The following is a 23,920-nucleotide window of genomic DNA, read 5'->3' as shown; positions in this document are numbered from 1 at the left end:
GAAAAAAAAAAAAAAAAAAACTTGCCTTGTAGCTATATGATATAGCAGAAAGTCTGTATTTTTTTTTTTTTTGTTAGAAGCCAGTTTTGTAAAGAACAGTTTTGGCAACTCTGCCTGAAGGTCCACAAAGTCTGGTGATGTAGAGACAGTACGCTGTCACCTGTGTTGGGGTGGGCATCGGGGGAGTCGGCACCTCTGCTGAGTGTGTAGGCTGCCAGGCCAAGTCCTGACATTTCCTGGGGCACAGGGAAACTTCTCACTTCCCTCTTCCCCTTAGGCCTTGAGGCGTGGGTGCAGTCCTCTCCTCTACAGTCTATCCAATAAACAGCTTGGTAAAAGCAACACTGTGACACACCCAGAAGAATTCAAAATAACTCACAGCCTGCCCTTCCTTCACAGAACTCATGGAGGAACATAAATAAACGATTTCTGCACTATTATAAAGATAAGTTTAGAGCAGGAACCCAAAAGCAAGTATATAATCATAAAATGAAATAAAGGAGTTCTGCTTAGGCCATCTTCCTCAAAGTGATTGACACAGCTGTGCTGGAGTCTAATACAGTATAATTAATATGTATCACTCCCACAGGACCATGTTACCTGCCTGTGCCATGAAGCCTCCTTATGTTTAGCACTGTGCAATCATTAATTAGCCCATACTCCAGCCCCTGAGTTGGGTATCATTATCCCTGCTTTGCAAACCAGGAAAAGCAAAGGTGTTGCTGCCTAGACTCTAAGCAGTGTGTTGCTGGACTCATTAAGGAGTTCTGGAATTCCTGACTCTCAGTCTGAACTTGGGTTTCCTGTACTATTGAGTCAATATTTATCACCATTGAAAACAACCCAATGGAAATAACCCAAGACATGTTGTGCTTGCAGAACCTCAGCCCAACCTTTGTGGTTTTCTATGTGAAAGGAGACTGCTCTCTGCTTGGCATGGTTGGGAACTGGAGGAGAGGGACTCGGTGGGAAGAGGGTAGGATGGTAGGGATAGAGGGAAGCACATCATGTGATTTCTGGTTTGGGGAGAGAAGCTATCCGAACTAAGCTTCTTGAAAATGTCACTTAAATCTGAAAGGTGTGTTAGTCTTTAGGGAGCAGGGTTGAACATGCAACTTTGGCCCTGCCTTCCAGAATGTCCCAGGTAAATCATATAAGCACAGAAAAGTTCTTGAGGGAAGATCCCAGCACAGGGATGGCAGAACAAAGATTTATGAAAGCAGAACATGTATATACCAATGTGTGGGTCTTCTCTGCAGGCATTTCTTTCTTCCTTTTTTTTTTTTTTAAGTTGTCAGATTTTGTCCATGTTTTTTAATGGTGTTTTATAATTACACATAATATTGGTATTCATTGCTACACATTCACATATGTACATGATATAACAATGTAATTTGACCAATATTGTTGTCCAGTGTTTACCCTTTTCCTCCCCTGTCCCTTTCATCTACTCTATGGGTCTCTCTTTGATTTTCATGAGATCACACACACACACACACACACACACACACACACACACACACATCTTTCTTTTCCTTTTTCCTCTGTAGCTTCCACATCTAAGAGAAAACATACCACCCATAATATTCTGAGTTTGGCTTATTTCACTTAACATAATGTTCTCAGGCTCCATTGATTTTCCTGTAAATGACATAGTTTCATTTTTCTTTAGGGCTGAATAAAATTCCATTGTATATAGAACATTTTTTTTATCCATCATCTGTTGATGGACACCTAGGCTGGTTCCATAGTTTGATTATTGTGACTTATGCTGCTATAAACATGGGTATGCACATATCATTATCATATGACATTTTCTAGCTGGGTCATATAGTGTTTCCATTCCTAGTCTTTGGAAGAATCTCCACACTCCTTTCCATTGTACATTGTACATTGTATTAATGTACAATCCCGACAGTGTAGAAGTGTTCCTTTTTCTCCACATCCTTTCCAGCATTTATTGTTATTTGTATTCTTGGTGGCTGCTATTCTAACTGGAGTGAGATGAAATCTCAGTATAGTTTTGATTTGCACTTTCCTAATTGCTAAAGATGTTAAACATTTTTTATATACATAAATTCTTTTGTAATTTGTATTCTTTTGAGAAGCATCTGTTTGGTTCATTCGCCCATTAATTAATTATATTATTTGGTTTTTTGAGTTCTTTACATATTCTGAATGTTAATCCTCTGTCAGAAAAGTAGTTAGCAAAGATGTTCTCTCGTTCTGTAGGCTCTCTTTTCATGTTTTGTTGTTTCCTTTCCTGTGCGACTTTTTAATGTGATTTATAAACTCTTGGCATTATTTCCTGAGCTTTAGGGGTCCTATTGGGAAAGTTGTTGCCTGTGGGATGGTTACGTGCTGGAGGGTTGACCCTACCTTTTCTTCTAGGAGTTGCATAGTTTCTGGTCTAATTCTTAGTTCCCTTTTTTGTCCCTCTGAGGGCAGACCCTGTGGTATAGATGGGCCCAGCAGGTGGTCAAGGGGAGACCATATGCCCGGAACACAGTCAGATGTGCAGGCTGAGATGTCCTGGGCAGTTGTGGAGGCCACTGGTAGTAAGAATGGAGACAGGAGAGGGAAGGAAGAAAAGGCAAACTTGAGCTTCAGGTCACTTCAAAGATGCATTTTTAAAAGGCAGAAGATTAGAACATTTAACATTATTGTTGGCTTGATTCATAAGTTTAAAATACTTAAACATGTGGTGTGTGAGCCTTCAGTTATATTCTCATCCCCTTTTGTCTTTAATGTTGGGACAAACCTGGGTAGGTTTGAAAAAAAAAAAAAAAGAAACAAAAAAGGGAGTTCATTTATCCCTATTTTCTTAATTCTCTTCTGATTAATAAACACACTATAATAAGCTATCTTTGGATCTCACCATGAATTACAGGTAAAAGACCTTTCATAAAGATATTCCTTAGCTTTTAGATTTTTAGAATAATTATTTTAAAAAATCACCTTAAGTGTTTTAAGGATCAGCTTTCGAGGAGAATCTGGGGAGAGTTGTCAAATAATCTCCTGTCCTTTACTTAATTCTTTATGTTTTTAAGGCATACTGGAAATGTTTTTAGTCTAAGCAATGTTTCCTATTTTAAAGAAATTCATACACTGGGAATGTAGGAGAAATGTACATGGAAAAATGAACAGCAAATGGGAAATCCACATTACCAATAATGAGTGCTCTAAGAGAACGTCAGTACATGGGTTGTGCAGGAGGCCTCTGGGCTGGGCCCTGCTGTGTGAATCAGAGTTGGATTGGCACAGCGGGTGAAGTGACATTCTGGAAGGAAAAACCCCATGTGCAGAGATAACGAGACAGGCAAGCATGTGGTGCGCTTCTGGAACTGAGAACATCCTACTTCGGTTAGTGGATGGTTGGCGTAGGCACACCGAGGCTGGGTGACTGCAAAGAGGAACAGTGCCATTTTGCTCAGGGTTATGAAAGTGTGGGGTTTGTCCTCAACAGAGTGGACAGTCACTGAATTTTTTTTTTGAGAAATAGGTGATGGAACTAAATCTGTGATGTAAAAAGATTTTTGTGACTTTGTATTGAGGGACAGGTGAGGGAGACAAGAGGCAGGCAGGCAGGCAGAGGAGGCTGAACTCAAGGACTGGAGAGGAGGCCCAGGATCTGACATTTCCTTGTTCTCAGAACTTAAGACATTGTCTGGTGGGTTTTGTTTGTTTGTTTGTTTTGGTACTGGGAATTGAACCCAGAGACACTTAACCACTAAGCCACATCCCCAACCCTTTTTAAAAATTTTATTTAGAGGCAGGGTCTTGCTAAGTTGCTTAGGGCTTTGCTAAGTTGCTGAGGCTGGCTTTGAACTCATGATCCTCCTGCCTCAGTCTCCCAAGCTGCTGGGATTACAGGTGTGTGCCACCGCGCCTGGATTTCTGATGTTTTTTAGAGATATAACCAACCATTTCCACAGGGACCAAGTAATTAATGATGAAATGTAATAGAATATTAGAAAATGAGTTCCCATACAAGATCAAAAGTGATGGCCATTTTCTACTTTCCACATTCCTATCTCCTGTTCCCCTGGTGCTTTGTGTTTTTTGATGCTACCTGTTTCTCTCAGTGACAGGCAAGCACCACTGAACTCATATTTCAAATAGATCAAATATATTTCCAAAATTCAACTAGTAGAATATAACTATGTTAACCTTGTCTATACAGAGAATAAAGAAGTGTCCTTAGTCCCAGGTCATGAGAACATTTTAATTTCTTTGTTAAACTTAGGCTGGGCTAATTAGACCTCACTAATAACAGTAAAATCATATGCAACTTTATTATTTGCAGTGCTGGGAATGGAATCCAGGGCCTTGCACATGCTAGGCAAGTGCTCTACCACTGAGCTATCCACCCCCCAGCCTAACATGTTACTTTTGTATTAAAAAAAAGTCATAGAGACATAACTTTCCTATACTTATATATGAATACATGACCAGTGTAATCCCACATTACGTACAACCACAAGAATAGGATCCTAATTAGAATAAGTTATACTCCATGTATGTATAATATGTCAAAATACATTCTATGTATATCTAAAAGGAACAAGTAGAAGAAAAAAAAAAGGCCATAGAGGTGGGGTGAGCAGTATGCAAAGTGAGAAAGGCATCCAACACTGGAAAGCCTGTGGTCATCATCTCATGATGGTCCCTCTGCTGCGCAGCTCTAGGACCTGGGGCATCTCATTCATCCCTCTCAGACAGAATCATTTAAGGAGAGTGAGTTCAGAAGCTGCCAGGCCCCTCTCATCTCCACCATTCTATAATTATGTAAGTTATATCTAACAGTAAAAGATCATTTAATACAATGGATTGCTACACACACTTGAGTCAGACTCAGGTTGAATTTCCCAGAAGCTGTGACACCAAAGAATGATGCAGCAATGGACTTATGAGTGATTAATTCATGGGAAACTTGAGGTGAAAAGTTTTTTTTTTTTTTTTTAAATGTTGATTGTGTATCAAGTTTATTAGGTCATTCAGTGTGAAATTGTATTTCCCTTCCCCCTTAAAAATAGGTTAGCTTGTAGAACTAATTTAATGGATGACATTCTTTTTTTTTCTTTTTTCTTTTTTTGGTACTGGAGATTCAGGGGCACTTAACTACTGAGTCAACTCCCCAGCCCTTTTTTGCATTTTATTTCGAAGACAGGGTCTCACTGAGTTGCTTAGGGCCTCGCTCAGTTGCTGAGGCTGGCTTTGAACTCACGATCCTCCTGCTCAGCCTCCTGAGCTGCGGGGATTACAGGTATGCTCCACCACACCCAGCTCCTTTGTATGTTTTCAAGGGTACTGGGTCCTACTATGAATTTCTTAGGGGCTGTCCATGAGAGGGGCATAAAGTGAGATTAGTTCCTTATGCAGAATCACAAATACCTTTGAAAAGTCTGAACATATAAAATTGGTTAAAAGCATGGATTCTGGAGTCACACCCACTCACCTTCAAATTCAAGCTCTGCCATTGGATAGGTATGCAACCTGGGGCTAGTTTCTACACCTTTTTGTGCTTCAGATACTCATCTGCCTCATCAGGTCATTGTGAGGATTCAATGTGTTTATTACATGTAAAGCACTTAGAATACCACCCACCATGAGTATTTGGTATAATATTTTCATTATTGAACAAGGCAAATAAAAAGATATTTAATTATGCCTTTAGCTCTGCCAAGTCATGAAGAACCATAGGCATAATTCTTTGGACCCACCATTTCTTCTTCAGTGTCTACTCAGCTATTGTGGTGATGTTTTTTGGTGTTGATCCCATGGTAATTTAAAGCCACAAAAATGACATTGTTCCAATCACTGTCCCATTATATTTGCATTTTACTAAAGGTGGTTATTTCTTTTTGTCTGTTTCGGTTACATTCATTTTTGGGGGCTTATATTAGTGTATTGTAATTGTACATAATAGTTGGGTTCATTTTGACATAATCATACATGCATGGAATTTAATTTGCTCCATTTTGGTTCCCAATGCCTCCTCTTTCCCTTCCCTCCTCCCTTCCCTGATTCCCCTTCCTCTTCCTTTTATTTATTTTCAATTGGTGCTTTATATATATACAGAATGGTGGGATTCTGTGTGGCACATTTATACATGTGCATAGTGTACTTTTGTTAAATTGATTCCCCACTCCCTCCCCTTCATGTCCTTCTCCCCTCCTCCTCAATCTCCTTCTAGTCCACTGATTTCTATTCTTGTGATATCCAGCCACCCCACACCCTTATTTGGCTCTTGCTTCCGCATATAAGAGAAAACATTCGACCCTTGATTTTCTGAGTCCCCTTATTTCACTTAGTATGATGATCACATACCCACTTTTAAGGAGGAATGTTCAACAGTATACTGGAGGGCAGGAGGAGGACATTTAGAGGCAGAAGCAGATGAAGGAAGTGGATCTTGGGTTCATTTTGTGTTTTTAGTGGATACTGAATATTCCCATGAAGGGTATTTCCTGGGGAAAGTTGTGCTGTAATTCGAGGAACTAAAATGTCAAGGGCAGTTGAAACAGTGAGTCAGGGTTTTCAAGACTAGTCCAATTCAAGCTCTTTTGTTTTAGATAACAAATTGAGATTGGTCAGAGTTAAGGAATTACTTCAGATTATCTCAAATGAAGCTTCACTTATCTGAGCTTTAGAAAACTAGCAAAGCATCTTCCTCAGTTACCCCTGGTGAGCTGAGCGGTGACTAAAGGACAAAAAAACTGAAAAAGATGGAGGGACATGACAATGGGTCCTTCTGTGGCCCTACCCTTCCTTCAGATTTGTTCTATTGGGAACCATTTTCTAAAAGTCCCTCTCTGTTCATTAGACTGAGAAGGAACCATTTTTGTGCAGCTCATCAGAAGTGGCATATAGGTTTTCTTCCTTTCTAAAGGATCTCAAACCACAAAAAGGGTTTATATTGTCCCTGGGTTGATCCAGAGCAGGGAACTGTGTATGGCCATTAGAAAGTGTGTGCCCAGGCAGAGGATGACTGAGCAGAAGTTCCTGCCCCTGTACAAAGGAGGAGAGCACAGCTGTTGGTCTCACTGGCACAGAGCCCTAGGTCTGCTTGGGTGCCAGACTGTGCCCTTAAGCTGGGATGCAGCCATCCCCTGGGTAAAACAGGCTGTGGAAGGGCATCAGTCTCATGACTGCTCCTGTAGCTTTAGAAGATTGCAGGATAATCCTTCACATATTGCCTTGTTAGGGTAGTGCTACGTGCCACATGAAAGTTCTTCAATAATGAGGGTGCACAAAAATTACAAGGAAATAATGAGTGTGTATGTGTTTTGCTTTTGTGTTAAGATTAGATCTGTCTTATCTCTCCTTCTAAACCTTAATTCTAATTATGTTTGTAACCAAAGAAAGCCAGTTAAACTGTGGTTTAGGCTGAGACTGATGATGGCTACAATCTAGAACTGGATGTGCGTGCTGAATTGTGAAGTCCTGTGCTAAAAGTAATTGCCATATAGGATAATGCCCGAAGGCATGGGTTGTGCTTCTCATGCATCTGCTAAGGACAGTGTGACATTTGGCAGAGCACAAATCAATGGAAAGTGTACCCAAGCCAAATGCATTTTATACCCCAAACATACCATTGCTATATAGTACATGTAAGCTCCCTGTACCTTCTCCTTTGAATACTATATAGTGATACAGACTGAATGTTTGTGTTCCTCCCAAACTCATATGTTAGAGTCTACCTCACTCACAATGTGTGAATTAGGACATGGGCCTTAGGGAAGTTATGGGGTCATGAGGATGGATTCTTCATGAATGGGATTATTGCTTATAAAACAAGACCCCAAGTGCTAGGTAGTTCCTTCCACCATGTGAGGACACAGTGAGAAGATGGTGAGGAAGCAGGCCTTCACCAGATGATCTGCCAGCACTTGTCCTTGATCTTCCCACCCACCAGAACCATGAGAAATATATTTTGGTTATTTATAAGCCACTTGATCTGGGTCATTGATACAGCAGTCTGAATGGACTGAGTCACTGAGGAGGCCATGCCTTTTCCAAGCTCACAGTGAAGGGAGGCTTAGTTTAATCAGTGATACCTCTATGTAGACATAAACCTGTGACAAGAGAAACCTTGTCTGGACAATAGTAAGATGCTCAATAAATGTTTCCATGAATAAATGAACATAGTTCTCATGGGCTTTAATATCAAGAGCATATACATTACTAAAAAATCATTTCCACCATTTAAATATGAATCTCTAAGGTCTTTTACACCTATTCAATGATTGCATGTTCATTTTTTTTCAAATAAGGAGGACAACCTAGAAAAAGCTCTAAAATGTTGTACAGATTTCACTATGTTCTGTATCAACCTCATACTTCTTTCTCTTACAGTTTAGAAATTCTTCTTTTATCATTTGTGCTTTTCTCAGGTCCAAGTCACCTCCTCAGGCTGGACCCCTAATTTAGAACCTGCCTCAATCCTTTAGGAGTTTAGCTGAAATTGAACACCTGGGTGCTGGGGATTGAACCCAGCTCCTCACATATGCTAGGTAAGTGCTCTATCACTGAGCCACACAGCACTCATTCTGTTACATTTGTATAGAGAGATATTTTCACATCCCCTGCTGTCATAGTTCAGGAAGCCAAAACAAAATACCACAGAGTCAGTTGCTTCTAAACAACAGAAACTTATTTCTCACACTTCTTGAGGCTGAATGTGTCAGGTCTAGGTGCCAACATGATTGGGTTCTGTTGAGGGCCTCTGCTGGGTGACTAACTTCTTGTTTCTTCATTTGGCAGAGACCAGAGAGGGGAAGCAAGTTCTTTTGTGACTCTTATGAAGGCCCTAATCTCACGCATGAGGACTCCACCCTCAAGACCTAATCATATCCCAAAGGCTTCACATCCTATTAAATCACATTTCAGGGTACGGTTCCAACAGGGGAATTTAGAAGAACACATTTAGAAACATTTAGAAACATATTTAGAAACATTCAATTCATAATACCTCCTCAGTATCTTGTAATGTTTTATTTGGAGAAATTGTAGAGAACATTAGCAGCAAAAGCTTACACATACCACAGTTGGTATATGCCAGGTACTCACTTTCTGGATAAAATAGTAACCTGTTTAGTCTTTTAATCCTTGTTAAATGGATGATGAACAACGATGAGCCGAGACCATTCTACACTCCTTATTATGCCACACCAAGGAAACCAATGAAAGCAATAAAAGAAAATCCAAAGTTGTATGAAAAATTATTGTGGGGTATATGCAAATTCCTATTTCTATTTTTCTAAGTGAGAGCACTGAAGAATAGAACACAGTAGAACAACAAAAAAGACCACAAACAGAGTCATGAAAACACTGAAATATTCTAAAGCTCCATTTGTAACAAATGAATATTCTCAACACACAAATGCAATGTAATAGTTATGTAATTTTGTAGGTTGAGTATGTATACTAAAAATGTTTGTATATGTTACATGAGATGTGATTTTATATGAGACAAAAATTCCTGTCATTGTCTACTGTCCCTGAGTGTTTAATGTCATTTAGAAATATAAGTTTGTGTCTGAGGTCCCTCAAGAACACAAGGCCTTAAAAAGAAAGAGAACATGAGGCCTCACATCCCCTGTTAGAGGCCTCAGTCTTCCCATATTCTTCTTTCCAGTTTCCTTTCTACAGTCTCCACTAAAATAATAGCAAAGAAGTCTTCCCTGCTATTTTAATAGATTTGGTCTTTACATTATCCCAGAATACCAGAGATTTACTTACAGCTAAGATCAGTTTCCTTGGGGTGGGGAAGTAAGGGGGCTAGAATGGTCTCACCTCATTATCGTTCATCATCCATTTTACAAATTGAGGTCTAATTCATATTACATGAAGTTTACTGATTAAAGTGTACAACTCAGTGGGTTTTAGTATATTGACACAGTTGTGCAACCACTTCTATAATCTCATTCCAGAAACTTTTCATCACTCCAAAAAGAAACCCTGTAGTTATTCTCCATTCCCTCCTTCCCGCAGCCCCTTGGTGACTGCCCATCCACTCTCTGTTTCTGTGGATTTGCCTATTCTGGACTTAGGACATAAATGGAAGTATACGCTGTGTGGCCTTTTGTGTCCAGTAGCTTTCACCAAGCAAGATGTTGTCATAGTTATTCCCCATTGTGGCATGTCTCACAGCTTTGTTTCCTATGATGACAAGAATGTCACATTTTGTTTATCCAATCAACAGCCGATGAGCATTTGTGATTTGACTCTTTATGAATAATTCTGCTGCCAATATTCATGCATACATTTTTGTGTGGGCAGCTGCTTTTTGTCCTTTTTGGGTATGTACCTAGGAGTGGGATTTTTGAGTGTCTTGGTCAGCTTGGGCTGCTATAGCAAAATACCCGAGATGGGGTAACTTACAAAACAGGACATTTATTTCTCATAGTTCTGGAAGGTGGAAGGCCAAGGTCAGCATTTTCAATTTCTATAAGCAATTTCAATTGTTTATTTATTTACTGGTTGCTTGTCTCAAGGTGCCATACAAGGTGAGATGGGGTAATCATCCTTTTTGTTAGGAACCTAGTCTGTTTTCTGAATGGCACGATGCCAAGGAAACATAATTGCAGAACTGATTGCTGAGATTTAAGAGAAGTTCAAAGTTCATATGCTATAGATTGAGTGGTTATGATTTGATACAGTATGACAGACAAATATCATGCAGGCCAGAGGAGGGCCTGGTTGACCTGTGACCAAACTAGGATTGCTCACTGCAGCCTGGAGTTAGTAAGAGCATTTTGTGCTAAAGGAAATTTGACTGCAGTAATGGAGGTGAAAGTTTAGCTTACCATGTCTCTGACATACTAAATTTATGAAAAGAACAATTACAAAACCATACTGGACATAGAATGAAGTCATGAGAGGTGAGATTTGACACACTTGGCAGTCTCTTATAAAGTCCGTGTATGTCTGCTGCTGGGTGTGATGGTACACACCTGTAATCCCAGAGACTTGGGAGTCTGAAGCAGGAGGATCGCAAGCTCCAGGTCAGCCTCAGCAACTGAGTGAGACCCTGTGTCAAACTAAAATAAAGGCTGGGGAGATAGCTGGGTAGAGTGCCCTTGGGTTCAATCCCCAATACTGTGTGTGTGTGTGTGTGTGGGTCTCCATAGTTCTGCAATACTCCATGCTGGTCTTTCTGGTGACCCAGGTTCCACTCTTCCTTTCCTTGATTTCCTCTGTCTCTACTCACTGACTGGGAAAGAGCAAGAGGCAGAGGCCCTGCTTACTCCTGCCTCAATCAATTCCTCTATCTTTGCTTCTGGGTGCCCTCCTTTGCTCCTCCAGATGGCACTTCATCCCCCATCCTATTCCATGTCCTGCATGGACATCAACCAGCTCTCTCTGCTTGGTCATCTGGCTTTCTGATAGGGTTGAAGCAGGGTCTTGGCAGGAGATTAGAGAGGGAAGGAAATAAGGTCAGGTGTTCATTCTCTTGGATCCTTTCCTGAGGGACACCACAAGCTGGCTGTGTCCCTCAGCCCCTGCCAGCACCACCCCCTGCACTGTCCTCTGTGTGCCTGTTCTGGCAGCTGCTCCCTCCTTGCCATTGGGTATGGTTTTAGTCTCAGGTTAGGACACTATTCTTAGGGGTTTCCCTAAGCCCTGTGCACACCTTTGCCCCTTTTATTTTTAGTTTTATTTTTAGATACCAGGGATTGACCCCAGTGGTACTTAATCAAAAAGCCACATCCCCAGCTTTTTACTTTTTATTTTTAATTTTGAGACAGGGTCTCACTAAGTTGCTTAGGGTCTTGCTAAGTTGCTGAGGCTGGCCTCAAACTTGGAATCCTCCTGCCTCAGCCTTCTGAGTTGCAGAGATTACAGATATGTGCCACCATGCCCGGCTCCTTTGCCCCTTTTAGTCTCTCATCAAATCATTCTACTCTTCCCATTTTTTCCTTCTCCTAGGACCTGACTGTTACATGTTCTCTCCTAGTCAGGCCTTTGTGGATTGAAGAGGCCAGAGTAGAAGGCTTTCACTTTAAAACAACTCTGTGAACTGCACTTGTTCGTTCTGTTCTGAAGCACCTACTGTGTGACTGAAATGCTGTTATACCTGTCAGGTGCTGAGAATTTAGGGTGAGTGAGACATAACATCCCTGCTCTCAGGAGCTTCCATTCTAGCTAGAAACAGACAGTGAGCGAGAGGGACACATTAGATTGTGAGCGAGAGACAGGTGCTAGGAGGAAGAATGGCACAGGAAAGGGAGTTGAGATGAGGATAGGACAGTGCTGGTCTAGGGAGGCCGTGTGGGCTTAGAGGCCTCTTGAGGAGACTTGACTGAGGTGAAGAATGACCAGGTGGATATCTGGGAGAAGCATCCAGAAGAAAGAGCAGCAGCCTTTGGTATGGTAGGAATGGTAAAGACCTTGGAGGCTGGAGGGACGTGGATGAGGCAAAGAGGAGGACAAGTTGAGGCAGAGAGGTAGGCAGGGACCTGGTCACACAGAAGCTAAGGGTCATTGTAAGAACTTTGAATTTCAGTCAGAATTTAATGGAAGCCACTGGAGATTCTGCATAGGAGAGTGATAAGATCTGACTGTGCTTTGAAAATGCTCACCTGAGCTGCCATGTGTAAAACAGACTGAAGGGGACAAGAGTTGAAGCAGGAAGTAGTTGGTGCTGAAACAGCCCAGGAATTTCAGGAATATGGTTGAGGGGGTTCTGGCAGCCATCTTGGTCACTCCCAACCTCAGACAGAACCATCAGTGCCCCTCGCAAGCACCTAGCTTTGCCTCTTTCTGTGTAGCCTTAGGTAAGTCCTGTGACTTCAAGGAGGCTGAGTATCTGATCTGAAAATGAAGGTGACATGGTATCTATGGCAGGGAAATGAGAGGCCCTGGAGATGGTTGGGTGCCCTCCAGAGACAGAAATTCAATTGGAGATGAAGGTGAGGCTAACAAAGATAAAGGATTGGGGCGGGGGGGTGGAGGCAATAAGGTTATGAGGGAAGGCACAAGGGGCCACAGAGGGACAGAATGGTTTGTGGAGAGGGTGTGGTGGAAGCTGACATTAGAGACAAGTGGTTAAAAAGTGTGGTTTCAGGGTTGGGATATAGCTCAGCTGGTAGAGTGCCTGCCTTGCTTGCACAAGGCCCTGGATTCAATCCCCAGCACAAAAAAAAAAAAAAAAAAAAAAAAAAAAAAAAGTGTAGTTTGGAGTCCAACAGTCCTGGGTTTGAACTGGGTGCTATTCATTAATTCTGGGCCCTTAGACAAATTACTCTCCTTCCTTGCCTGAACTTGCTTCCTCATTTGTAAAATGGTGACAATTATTTGTACTTCTTCAGATTTGACAAGTTTATGAATGTAAAGTGCTTAGCAAAATGCATGGGACATAATTAACCCAAGGCTATATAGTTCATTAAAGTGTAATACAGATATCTGGTGTCCCCCAAGACTTACAGCCTGTACTTGAACAGTTAAATAAAAAAGATAGAAGCCCCCATTCCACATGCAAGTCAAGGTCCAAGTCCTCCCATCACCTCTGACTCTGGTTCTTCTCTGAGGACCACTCCCCTCACCCCTCTCCCATACCGCCTTGTGCCACCAGTCACCCTGTCCATGGAACCAGTCTCCTTCTTGATTTCCCCAAAACACCATCATCTTAATGCAGTTGTGTACACACAGTGAACCTTGACCAGATCAGCACAGCATAATAGAGAACTGAAAACAGCCTTGTTTACTACTTGTTTACTTGTTTACTACTTGGTCATTCCAGACTAGGAATTTCTCATTGATCTTTTTACTTTGAGTCCCAACCTCTCAGTATTCTAGAGATCACTGTTTGATCCATCAAATTTCCATTCTTTCCCTAACCCCCAATCCCACTGAAGCTCTCTACTTCCTGTTTTCCTGAGCCTATTTTAAATACATAAATATATATATGCTTTTAAAATTCTCTCCTTTAGTCCCAGCTACTGAGGAGGCTGAGGCAGGAGGATCACCTGAGCCCAGGGGTTCTAGACCAGTCTGTGCAACATAGTGAGGTCCCATTTTTAAAAAAGAGATAATTTTGTATTCTATAAAGAGACTAAAGCCTCCAGCAGGACTTTAAAAACCCAACTATAAAGGAATCTTAGTTTAATAAATTTGCCCGCTTTACAGTTACCATTTCTTCTCAAAATTCTACCCTCTGTGTATGTGTGTATGGGGGAACTCCTAGCTGAAGTATGTCTGTGTGACTTTTTCCTATGTGATATGCACAGGCAGGGCTAGCAAATGTGGATGGAAAGTCAGGCGTTGGTGATTTTATCTTTCTTTGCATCTAGCCATACTCCTGGGCTTTGCAGAAACCCAGTCTCAGTCAGAGGCAGAAATAGGTTCACAGTAAGAGTGAGCATGTGAGGAAGGCCTCCGGGTAGAATCCATCCCTGGGGAATTTTGCTGAGGGGACAGGAAATAAAAAGCGTGTTGAATTCTTCTTCCTTTCTCTACCCTCTGAAAAGCCTGATGCTAGTGATGAATATATAATCAATTTTCAGTTTGTACTTTAAAAAGGTGTACTAATGAAAAAGTACACCACCTTAAGTAAGCCTGGAAATAAATAAGACTGGCCCGGCTGCCTCTCATCTCCACGTGGTGTTGACTTAAGGAAGTATCTTTTTGCAAAAGGATTTCACTGGTTTATTGAAAAATAGAACTACAAGCTTGCTATTTTTATTTCACTCATTATGATAATCACAAAGAATAGCCTTTATTCATACACTTTATTTAACACAAATGATGAAATGCTGTGCAGTCATTCAGAGTAGTCATTACCTATGCTTATTAGTGAAGTCCTCATTATGAAGGTCATCCAGCGTGAGCCACCTCTGTAAAGGACACACAGGACAAACTGCTGATGACAACTGTCAGATGCTGAAGGAGGCTGATGGCAGTAACTGTGTCTTTTGTCTTTTACAGGGAATAAGTCCTATAATAGAGCCAATAATGCCATTTACAGACTGTTGCTTCTATTTTTCCTATAAAATTGTGATTTAATAAGTGACTGATTTAGGGTTCAGATTAAGTAGAGATGTATAGCTTTAAGAGTGTAACCGACATGGTTTTGTGTTCCTTAAGTCCACGTGACCTATGCCAGTCTCCCAGCCCTCTCCAGGCTGTGAGATTCTGCATCAGGAGTTTCTTTGGGTTCACCTCTCTTCCAGTCTCTGCTTTCCCACATACCTTTATTTTCTTCCTTCCATTTCCACTACTTGTGGTCACTCGAGGCCTCTGATCACTTCACTAACCCCAGGTCCTCATCTGTGGGGTCCACCAGAAGCTGCCATGATTGTTTTCCACCAGCATCACTTCCAATGGTATCATGTTTCCTGCTCAGAAACCTGTGGAGATTCTAAGTTCCCCAGCCTTCCCCAGACGGGATTAATCTTCCTTACTGCACCTTCCACCTTCCCCTTACTTATTCTGCCAGCCTTCATCATGCCCCATAACTGGCCACGGGTCATGGGTCTTTAGGCTGGGCCCTGGCCTGGAGTGGCTTCCTCGCCCCCATGCTTTGTGATGTCTGCCCTTCAGGGTTGGTCCCGTGTCTTCCTGTGGGCCCTGGTTGCACACCCTCACTGGTCTCCTCCCCTTTGAACTCTGAAAGCATCACAAATACCTATACCTCACACTTTCGCAGTAAATTATATGCCTGCCTGCACACTGGTGATTACTCTATAGACAAATCTATAAGCTTCTAGAAATAAAAATAAGCCTTATGGACATCATGTTTACCTCTCCTATTACATGGACATACTTTTCAAAAAATGTTACATGGGATATGGTTTGTGGGATATAATTTATTCCTATGTAGGGGAAAACAGCATAAGTAAATAAAAACTGGAATTAAAACAAAACAGAACAAAAACTCAGCATTAAAGACGATCGACTTTGTTCACCAGAGATAGAAAATCAGAGTTAAGATACCCTTCCAAACACTTGCTTCCCATCCTCCTGTAACCAGGCTTTTTTTCATATAATTTAATATATGCACGACAACTTTCCCCAACCACCTACTACTACTTCCTCTGTTGTCTTTTCAGCAATTTTGGTTTAGTGTCACACCCAACAAAGGGCGCACCTCTTTAACCCTTTCAACTCTTGAGTCAAACACACCCTTATTAAAGCGCTTTTGACATGAACAGTCAGCATCTGTCCTTCAGCTCTGACTCTGGGAGACAGCAACTCCTTGGCAGGTGAGCTGGCGAGAGTTAAGTACTGGAAGGCGGAGGACCAGACCAGGCTGTTTTGAGAAATAAGAAGATCGATACTGGTAATGCCGGGGGAACCGAGTTTTACTCCCTATATCCTCTTGGTGTATCTATAGAAAGCAAAAAGAAGCAACAACATGGTAAGAACAAACCTAAGTTTTGTTATCTCTGCATGCTTAAGACCTTGTTTTGAATTTACTTAGTAGTATTATTATTAATAACATCAATTAACTTCACAATGTATTTATTGTCTACATCCAGCAAACTCTTTGGGCTTAAAAATCTTAAGCAATTGTGAATAGGGGGAATAGAGTGGGAGCCTGAGCACCCTCGGAGACTTGGACTTGAAGTGGAAATGAAAACGCCTTGCATGTCATTCCTACTGTTTGCTAGTTTTAGTTCTTTAAAATACTGCAGGTGATCATTAGCTAGCTACTCTCGTTAAATGCTTTTGACTTAGCTCCATCAGCCATCCCTACAATGTCTGTTTTATAGACCTGTTGTTGAGTGTGCTATAAAGAACTTAGTCCTTTTTTCCTCTCTGAGATAAAAAACAGCTTCTCTCTCCACCCCTTTTTCAAATCTCAAAGGCAAACTGATATCCAGCCCCTTGGGCAGTGGTGGGGTTGGGGATGGAACTAGTGGGGAAACACTGTTTTGAGAAGGGTTGATTTTCATTTATCTTCATGGTAGCAGAAGTTAGAACTCTAGTACACTCTTTTAAAAAGTAGGTTATCTTTCAAATATGCTCTCAGCGGGCGTTGGCTGCCTGCTGCTCTCACCGGCTGCTGTATAACGAGTTATTATGTATTGCACATACTTTCCCAAATGGGATTTATTAGGACACAGAAATTTATGGGAACAACTCAGCTTCTTACAACCCTATCATTGAAGAAGTGCTGGCTGGGAATTAAAATAAGTGAAGAGAAAAAAGCAATCTTGTAAACTTTTAAGAAAAAGAAGTTTATGTAAGACATATTAAACTTCGCTTCACTAGTTTGATCATAGAGGCATAAATATAAACCCCGAGTAAGCATTGGGCGTTATTGCCTTCATTTTCCCTGTTAAAGCTTTAATCCTTAACACTTTCCCCATCATTTGCTATTTCAGACACTATGGCTTAATAATCACACTTACAAATAGTCTTTACATGAAGGTGTGAGCTCTTGATTGGCACTAGAAGTCTTAGCAGAATTCATATCATGTTTTTAAATGCCTTTTTGAAATTATTTGCCAAACTGAAAAAAATTAAACACGTAGGATCAAGAGCATCATGACTATGAACCTCCAAAAGCATTTCAGGTTTAGTAAGTAAAATTTTGATATTTTGGCCAACCATTTGATTAGTGCCTAGTTGTTAATATCTAAGCAGATTGATTGAATGATAGCCTAGCAACAGTGGTAGGGAGGGTTGGGGTGGGGTGTGGAGAAGGGCAGGAGGAGGTGTCCTGGCCAGGCTGATCATTCTGAAGGTTGTCTCTCCCTGGAGTTTCTCTGTGATATGAGATAAAGGTACATGGAAGGCACATGGTGTTAGTAATCACGCTGCAGGTACTAATAGTGTAGTGGCTAGTGAGAAAGACCATTTGAATTTTAATTCAAAATGTTGAAAATGGCACAGCCTGCTGCCTGTGTCTCCAGGCATAATGAGGACGAGGGCAATGCAGGAAAGCCTGGGTGTGCAGGCTTGTTCGCCTCAAGCCTGTACAGGAGTGAGGTTTGCAAAACGCCAGTCCAAACACACAAGCTGAGGCAGGGAGGAGGCATCCCAGCTCTCGCGCCAGGAACAGAGTGGTGAGAGGTGATGAAATGTTTAACTTTTCAAAACTGAAAGAGCACGGATTTCTCACAGTCTCCCCATTCCCAACCCATGCTTAGTCCCGACCTCTGCTACCTCCACCCCAGTCCACCTGCCCCAAGACAGAGTCTCACAGAGGAAGCAAAGAATAAACCCAATTCACAGGAGGAATTCCATCTAAAGGTAGAAAGGAAGTGAGGCAGGGAGTGGATAAGATAATAGATGTTAAATGAAAATCCTTTACAAGCATAATATCATAGAGTTAAATCAGTTAAAGTGTCTGAGTCTCCTAGGTCTTTGGGCTCTGCTGGAACTGCCCCTCACCACCTGGGGCCTCCCCTTCCTGCCCTACCTTCCTTTGCAGCAGGCTTTGCTTCTCAGCTCTTTGTGTCTGATGTGACCCTAGCTCCTTTTTCTCTGCTCACATTTAAGTGTGTGTGTGTGTGTATGTGTGTGTGTGTGTGTATGAAAGGGCGGGGGGGAGTTTGTGTCAATGTTGTCAAAAGGAGCAGAACAGGAATTAGGAGAGAAGTGGCACACACTTTGCAATGCAATGCATCTTTGAGTCCAACCAGCTGGGTGGAACCTTGGGTGAATTTCTTTGTACCACTGCCCTTTTCTCAGATGTGAAATGATGACAATTACCCTTCACAGGACTGTCATGAGGCACTGGCACATGGTAAATTGGTTAAGATCTATTAGCTAAATACATCATAAATGAGGGAAAGTGAAAGACCAATAAGTATATAAAATATGTTCAATGCCATGAGAAACCAAAGAAGCGCATGTTACCAGGCTGGGCGCAGTGGCACATGCCTATAATCCCAGTTACTAGGGAGTCTGAGGCAAGAAAATTGCAAGTTCAAGGCCCAACCTGAGCAACTTAGTGAGACTCTATCTTAAAATAAAATTTAAAACGGGTGGAGATGTAGCTTAGTGATAGAGCACTTGCCTAGCACGTATGAGGCCCTGGATTCAATTCGGTGCCCCACATACACACAAAAAAAGAGTTTAGGAAAAAAAAAAAAAAAGAAAATGCTGTTTTCTAGTTGTTGTGAAATATAGCTTGAATCATAGAAGTGTATACACTATAAATATCACTGTAGAGTGTAATGGATAATCATAAAGTAAGCTGCAATATATAACTAGACACAGAACAAGAAACAGAATATTTCTGCTCCCTTATAAGCCTCCCATGCATCTGTCTGATCACACTCCTCTCTCACCACCAAAGGCCAGAACTAGCAGGAGGGGAGGGAGGTACTTGCGTCAGAAGTAAAATTTAAGGAGGCACCAAAAACCTCAGTAATCAAGATGTATAATATTTTAATGTGATTATTTTAAAGAGTAAAAGTTAATGCAAAAAATCCATGACAGGCAAAATAATAAAATATTAAGAAATCGGGATTCAAACCACAAAGAAGTATCTTAACTTCTGTGATAACCACACCTGTGCTTTCCTTGTGGTTGTACCACCTATGACTATATCCCAAGATAATACAACTTAGTTTTTCTATTCTTGAATTTCATATAAATGAAATTAAATACTGGGGACTGATCCTGCTGCTGCTGTTCCAGAGAATATAGTGTAGGGTAGGATTGCCTGCTCATTGGATATATGCATGTCATCATTTCTATTAGGTTATGCTAAACTGTTTCCCAAAACAGGGATACCCATTTTCATTCTGATCACCAGTGAATGACAGTTCCTAGTTCTCCACAGTCTCTCTAATATTTGAAATTATTATTCTGTTAAAATTGGGAAATCTAGAAATAAGATTGGGAAATCTGGTCATATAACTGTACCTCATTGTGGTTTTCCTTTTCATTCCCCTGATTACAAAGGAGGAATATATCCTAGGGAAATAATTAAAGCTAGGACGTAGATACTATCTACAGATACGTTTTCTGCAACCTGCAGTACGTTGAAAGTAACATAAATGAACCACTGTAGGAACCTCTGTGGTACCGTGACATGATGGAATTCATTGCAACCATTAAAAACGTTAATACAGACTTGCATTAATGACATGAATTCAGTGAAGAAGAATATACCAATTAGTATGTATAAAATGATGTTGTATAATGCCCTGGAAAAGAAAGGGAGAAAAAGTTGTGATAGTGATGTTTTTGGGATAGAAACATTAAGTATAATTTATGTTTTCTTTATTGCACTTACTTGTAATTCTGACTTTCAAATATGATATGTATTCCTTTTATGCTTTCTATGTTAGACAGCTTTCTGTCACTATGACAAATACCTGCGATAATCAGAAAGGGAAAGGTTTATATGGCTCACAGTCTTGAAGGCTCCAGTCCATGATCAGCTGGCCTGTTTCATGGTATGGTGTGCATGGTCAGGTAAAGCTAGTCACTTTGTGCCAGAATTTGAGAGATACAAGAAGACACCTGAATCTCACAATCCACTTTGAAGGCATGCCCTCAGTTGTCCCAAAGACCTCTCATTAGGACTCACCTTTTAAGGTTTCTACCAACTAGAAATAGCACCAAACCGGGAACCATGCCTTTAACACATGGGCCTTTGGGACATTCCAGATCCACATGTTAGCAGTTTCTATTTCTATTCCCTGTCTCTTTCTCCAGAGAATGTGTTAGGTGTTTTACAAGCATCTCATTAGATCCTTAAAACAATCCAGACAAATATTTCAGAAGCTGGACTTGGGGGAAATCAGTTGAGAAGCTAAGACTAGAGACAGACCTTTGTTCCTATCAGAAAATTGCTCTTAGGATTTGTCATAAATGATTCCCCAACTACTAGGTGTTCCACCATATACTGTGTCTGGTTCTTGCTTATTGATAGTGGGAGAGTAAGGTATTTCTGGAAAATATCATTGACCTTATATTTTTTTGGTAAATACATATTTATTGAGTGTTTATTTGCACCAAGCACTGATGGAGGGTTGGGGGATACAGAAGTGACAGGACTACTTGTTGTCTGTAAGGACAGATAGACAAACAATAATAAAGAAATACGGGTGTGGTGGTGCATACCTGTAATCCCAGCAGCTTGGGAGGCTGAGGCAGGAGGACTGTAAGTTCAAAGCCAGCCTCTGCAAAAAGTGAGGCACTAAGCAACTCAGTGAGACCCTGTCTTAAATAAAATATGAACTAGGACTGGGGATGTGGCTCAGTGGTCAAGTACTCCTGAGTTCAATCCCCAGTACCCACCCCCCAAAAAGAGAAATACGGTTACAATAAGCATGTAGTACATTTTGAGTAATGATAAGTGAAATGAAGAAAAAATAAAGGAGATAAGGTTATAGAAAGTGAGGATCCTATTTTATGTAGAGTGAACAGGGTGAGCCAGAGGAGGTTCACTCCCTAGCCACATATCTTTTAACATTATAGTCTATTAAAAAAGAAAAGAAAAAAATTTAAAGTTAGCAAGAGAGTAGCCTGTTTTTTTTTTCTAGACATGACACATTAAAGTTGAGTGTTCATGAACACCACCACACTTCATTCTGCAGACAATTAACTCTTGTAGAAACTGTACCAGATGAAGCTGCTAAATTTGTCTCCATCTTATCTACTGAAAAGGATCTTATTAGTGATTTACTTAGTATATGTAACTTTAACTTGGGCTATAAAACATCCTCGAAACTTCCAGACTGTTAACAATCACTGTCGCGGAGCCTTGTGTATTTTGCAAAGTATGTTCACACGTAACCATTTTATGTGAATTTCTTGATACCCTGTATGACACTTATGGAATTTTTGAGAGGATGGAATGATTTGATTCATACTTAGTACTATTCCTGAGTTCGCTCATGAAATATGCCTTCTGCTTCTCATTTTAAAGCATTGCTAGGAAGTCAATTCTTACTAGAAATTTTAGGAAATAGGGAAATTTCTGGGCAGTGTATATGATTTGAAAGATAAAAATACTCCATTTTCTAGAATAAATCCACTATTTTCTGCTGTACTTTGAAATGTGGTTAAATTAACCTTAAGTTAGGAGGTCTCAAGATCACTAACATCACAGGCAGCTGGAGTCAATATTACTATGTTGGAGAGGTTTCCATTCCTCTTTATAGAGCTGCCTTCCGCTCCTCATTCCTTTTCTCTTCCTGGTCTCAATCAGTTCCCAGAGCTCGTACTTGACCGCTATCCATATCTGATGAAAGCAGGCAGCCTGTGTTAGTCCTATCCCTGGCTACTCCCTCTTTTTCTCCCCAATTATTCCTGGTCTTTCTCTTCGAGTCATTATACATGCATCACTTAATTGAAGATAAGTCCTGGGTCCCTTTAGTACTTAGATTCTGAGACTCGCCAGTGGTTTAATAGTTATATAAAAGTAATTACTCTTGATCCTTGACCTGAGGTTGTAGTGCAATATCCTTATTTTAAAATTGCCTAAATGGCATGCTTTTTTTGGCTTGACAATAAAAGAAAACTAATTCACAGTGAGTTGCATTCCTTTTTCCAGTTTGTATAAACTTTAATTAGAAACGTGATAGTCATTGATTATGTTAATCAGTATATACATGCACCAAAGAGGTAGAATAAGAAAAAGTTTGCTCTAAATTTCAAATTCCTCTATCCCCTTATAGTTACATATTATGCATAAGAAAAACAAATTCACCAGATTAGAATACATACCTTAACTGTAAAGCAATTCAATTCAGCCTGACAGTTAATCTTTGTGAGAAAAAGAAAGTGTAAGGGAGACTGCTTAATTTATCTGTGGAGAAAGTTCTGGTTATTTATCACCCATAATTAGGCACCATAGTGTTGGTCGGGGTCCCACTCAGGAAGCAGATAGCATAGTAACTTGGGAAATTGAGAAAAGTAATGAAGAAGTGTGGACTAGGTTTTGAGGGAAACCACCAAGAGTGGATAATTACACTTAAGCTCACGGGTTTTTGACTCACATGGCGTCTTCTGAGGCCCTGTGCCTAAATATGTTTTCCAGAATTTTAGGTACTTGTTCTTGAAGAAAACTCTTAAAGTTATATAAGCTTCAGCCCTAAGAATCTGGTTGTATCAGACAAAGACTAATAAAGCACTTCCTAGCAGGTGTCTTTTCAGACTCTCATCCTAGGCCTTAAGGGGCAATAAGGAAGCCTTTACTGGAAGTCAGAAAGAGAGCCTAGCTGCAGTACAGGGCTGCCTGGAGGAAGCCCTGCCACGCTCAGCTCAGCCTAACTAGGAGAGGGGACAGTGGGGAAAATGCCCTGACTTCATTCCGGCCTCCCCCTCTGAGCTCCTGTCAGTGCCCTGGCTGGATGAATCTTACAAAAACCAAAGGGCAAGGGGGTCAGTTTCTACATTCCATCCTGGTTGGGGACCTGGCACACAGATAAGGGCAAAGAAGGGTGAGCCAGCAGAATACCCAGCACACACTGTTTACACAGTTAACCGAACTCTAAAGCAGAGCTCCTCCAACAGCTCAGGCTCCCTGCTGTTTACCCTGTCACATCCACTGTATTGCCAGGTCTCTGTGAGCAGGCCACAGAGGTGTGCTGCACTCCATGCAATCAGTGCGGTTATAGAGTGGTACCAACATCATGTTATATGAGTGAAGTCTTATTTTTTGAATGATATAATTTCAAATGGGGAAAATTACTGAGCTAACTTTCAGAAAGTCTGACCGTTGTCATGGGAAAATTAGACTCCTTAGTGAGGAAGGAGAAACTTCTGGCTCCTTACCTGGATGCTCAATTGTTAGTGGAATGAATGAGTAAATGATCCCACAATTCATACATCCATCCTGTGTGTGTGTGGTACTGGAGATTGAACCTTGGGCCTTGAACATGCTAGGCAAGTGCTCTACCACTGAGCTGCATTCCCAGCCCTTTTATCTTTCTTTCTATTTGATCAAGTGTCAGTGACCTTAAACAATTAGGTTTCACTCTGTTAAAAAATAAATGACCTGAGG

General features: G+C 41.0%; 1 protein-coding gene across 2 annotated transcripts in view; it reads left to right on the top strand.

Annotated features, from left to right (window-relative positions):
* The window catches only part of CRYBG1 (crystallin beta-gamma domain containing 1), a 226,187-nt gene that overhangs the window by 96,833 nt on the left and 105,434 nt on the right, over positions 1–23,920 (top strand). The window contains exon 1 of one of the 2 annotated variants that reach the window (XM_079149030.1): positions 16,171–16,363. The exons of the other annotated variant lie outside the window; for it this stretch is intronic. Coding sequence (XP_079005156.1) covers positions 16,361–16,363 — 3 coding nt within the window. The 5' untranslated portion in view covers positions 16,171–16,360. Of the gene's footprint in view, positions 1–16,170; positions 16,364–23,920 lie in introns of those variants that run through there. 2 annotated transcript variants of the gene reach the window in all.

This window comes from Sciurus vulgaris, assembly GCF_902686455.1.
Source record: "Sciurus vulgaris genome assembly, chromosome: 7".
NCBI lineage: Eukaryota > Metazoa > Chordata > Mammalia > Rodentia > Sciuridae > Sciurus > Sciurus vulgaris.
The sequence above is the reverse complement of the archived record's forward strand: the minus strand, read 5'-3'. Positions and strand labels throughout refer to the sequence as shown.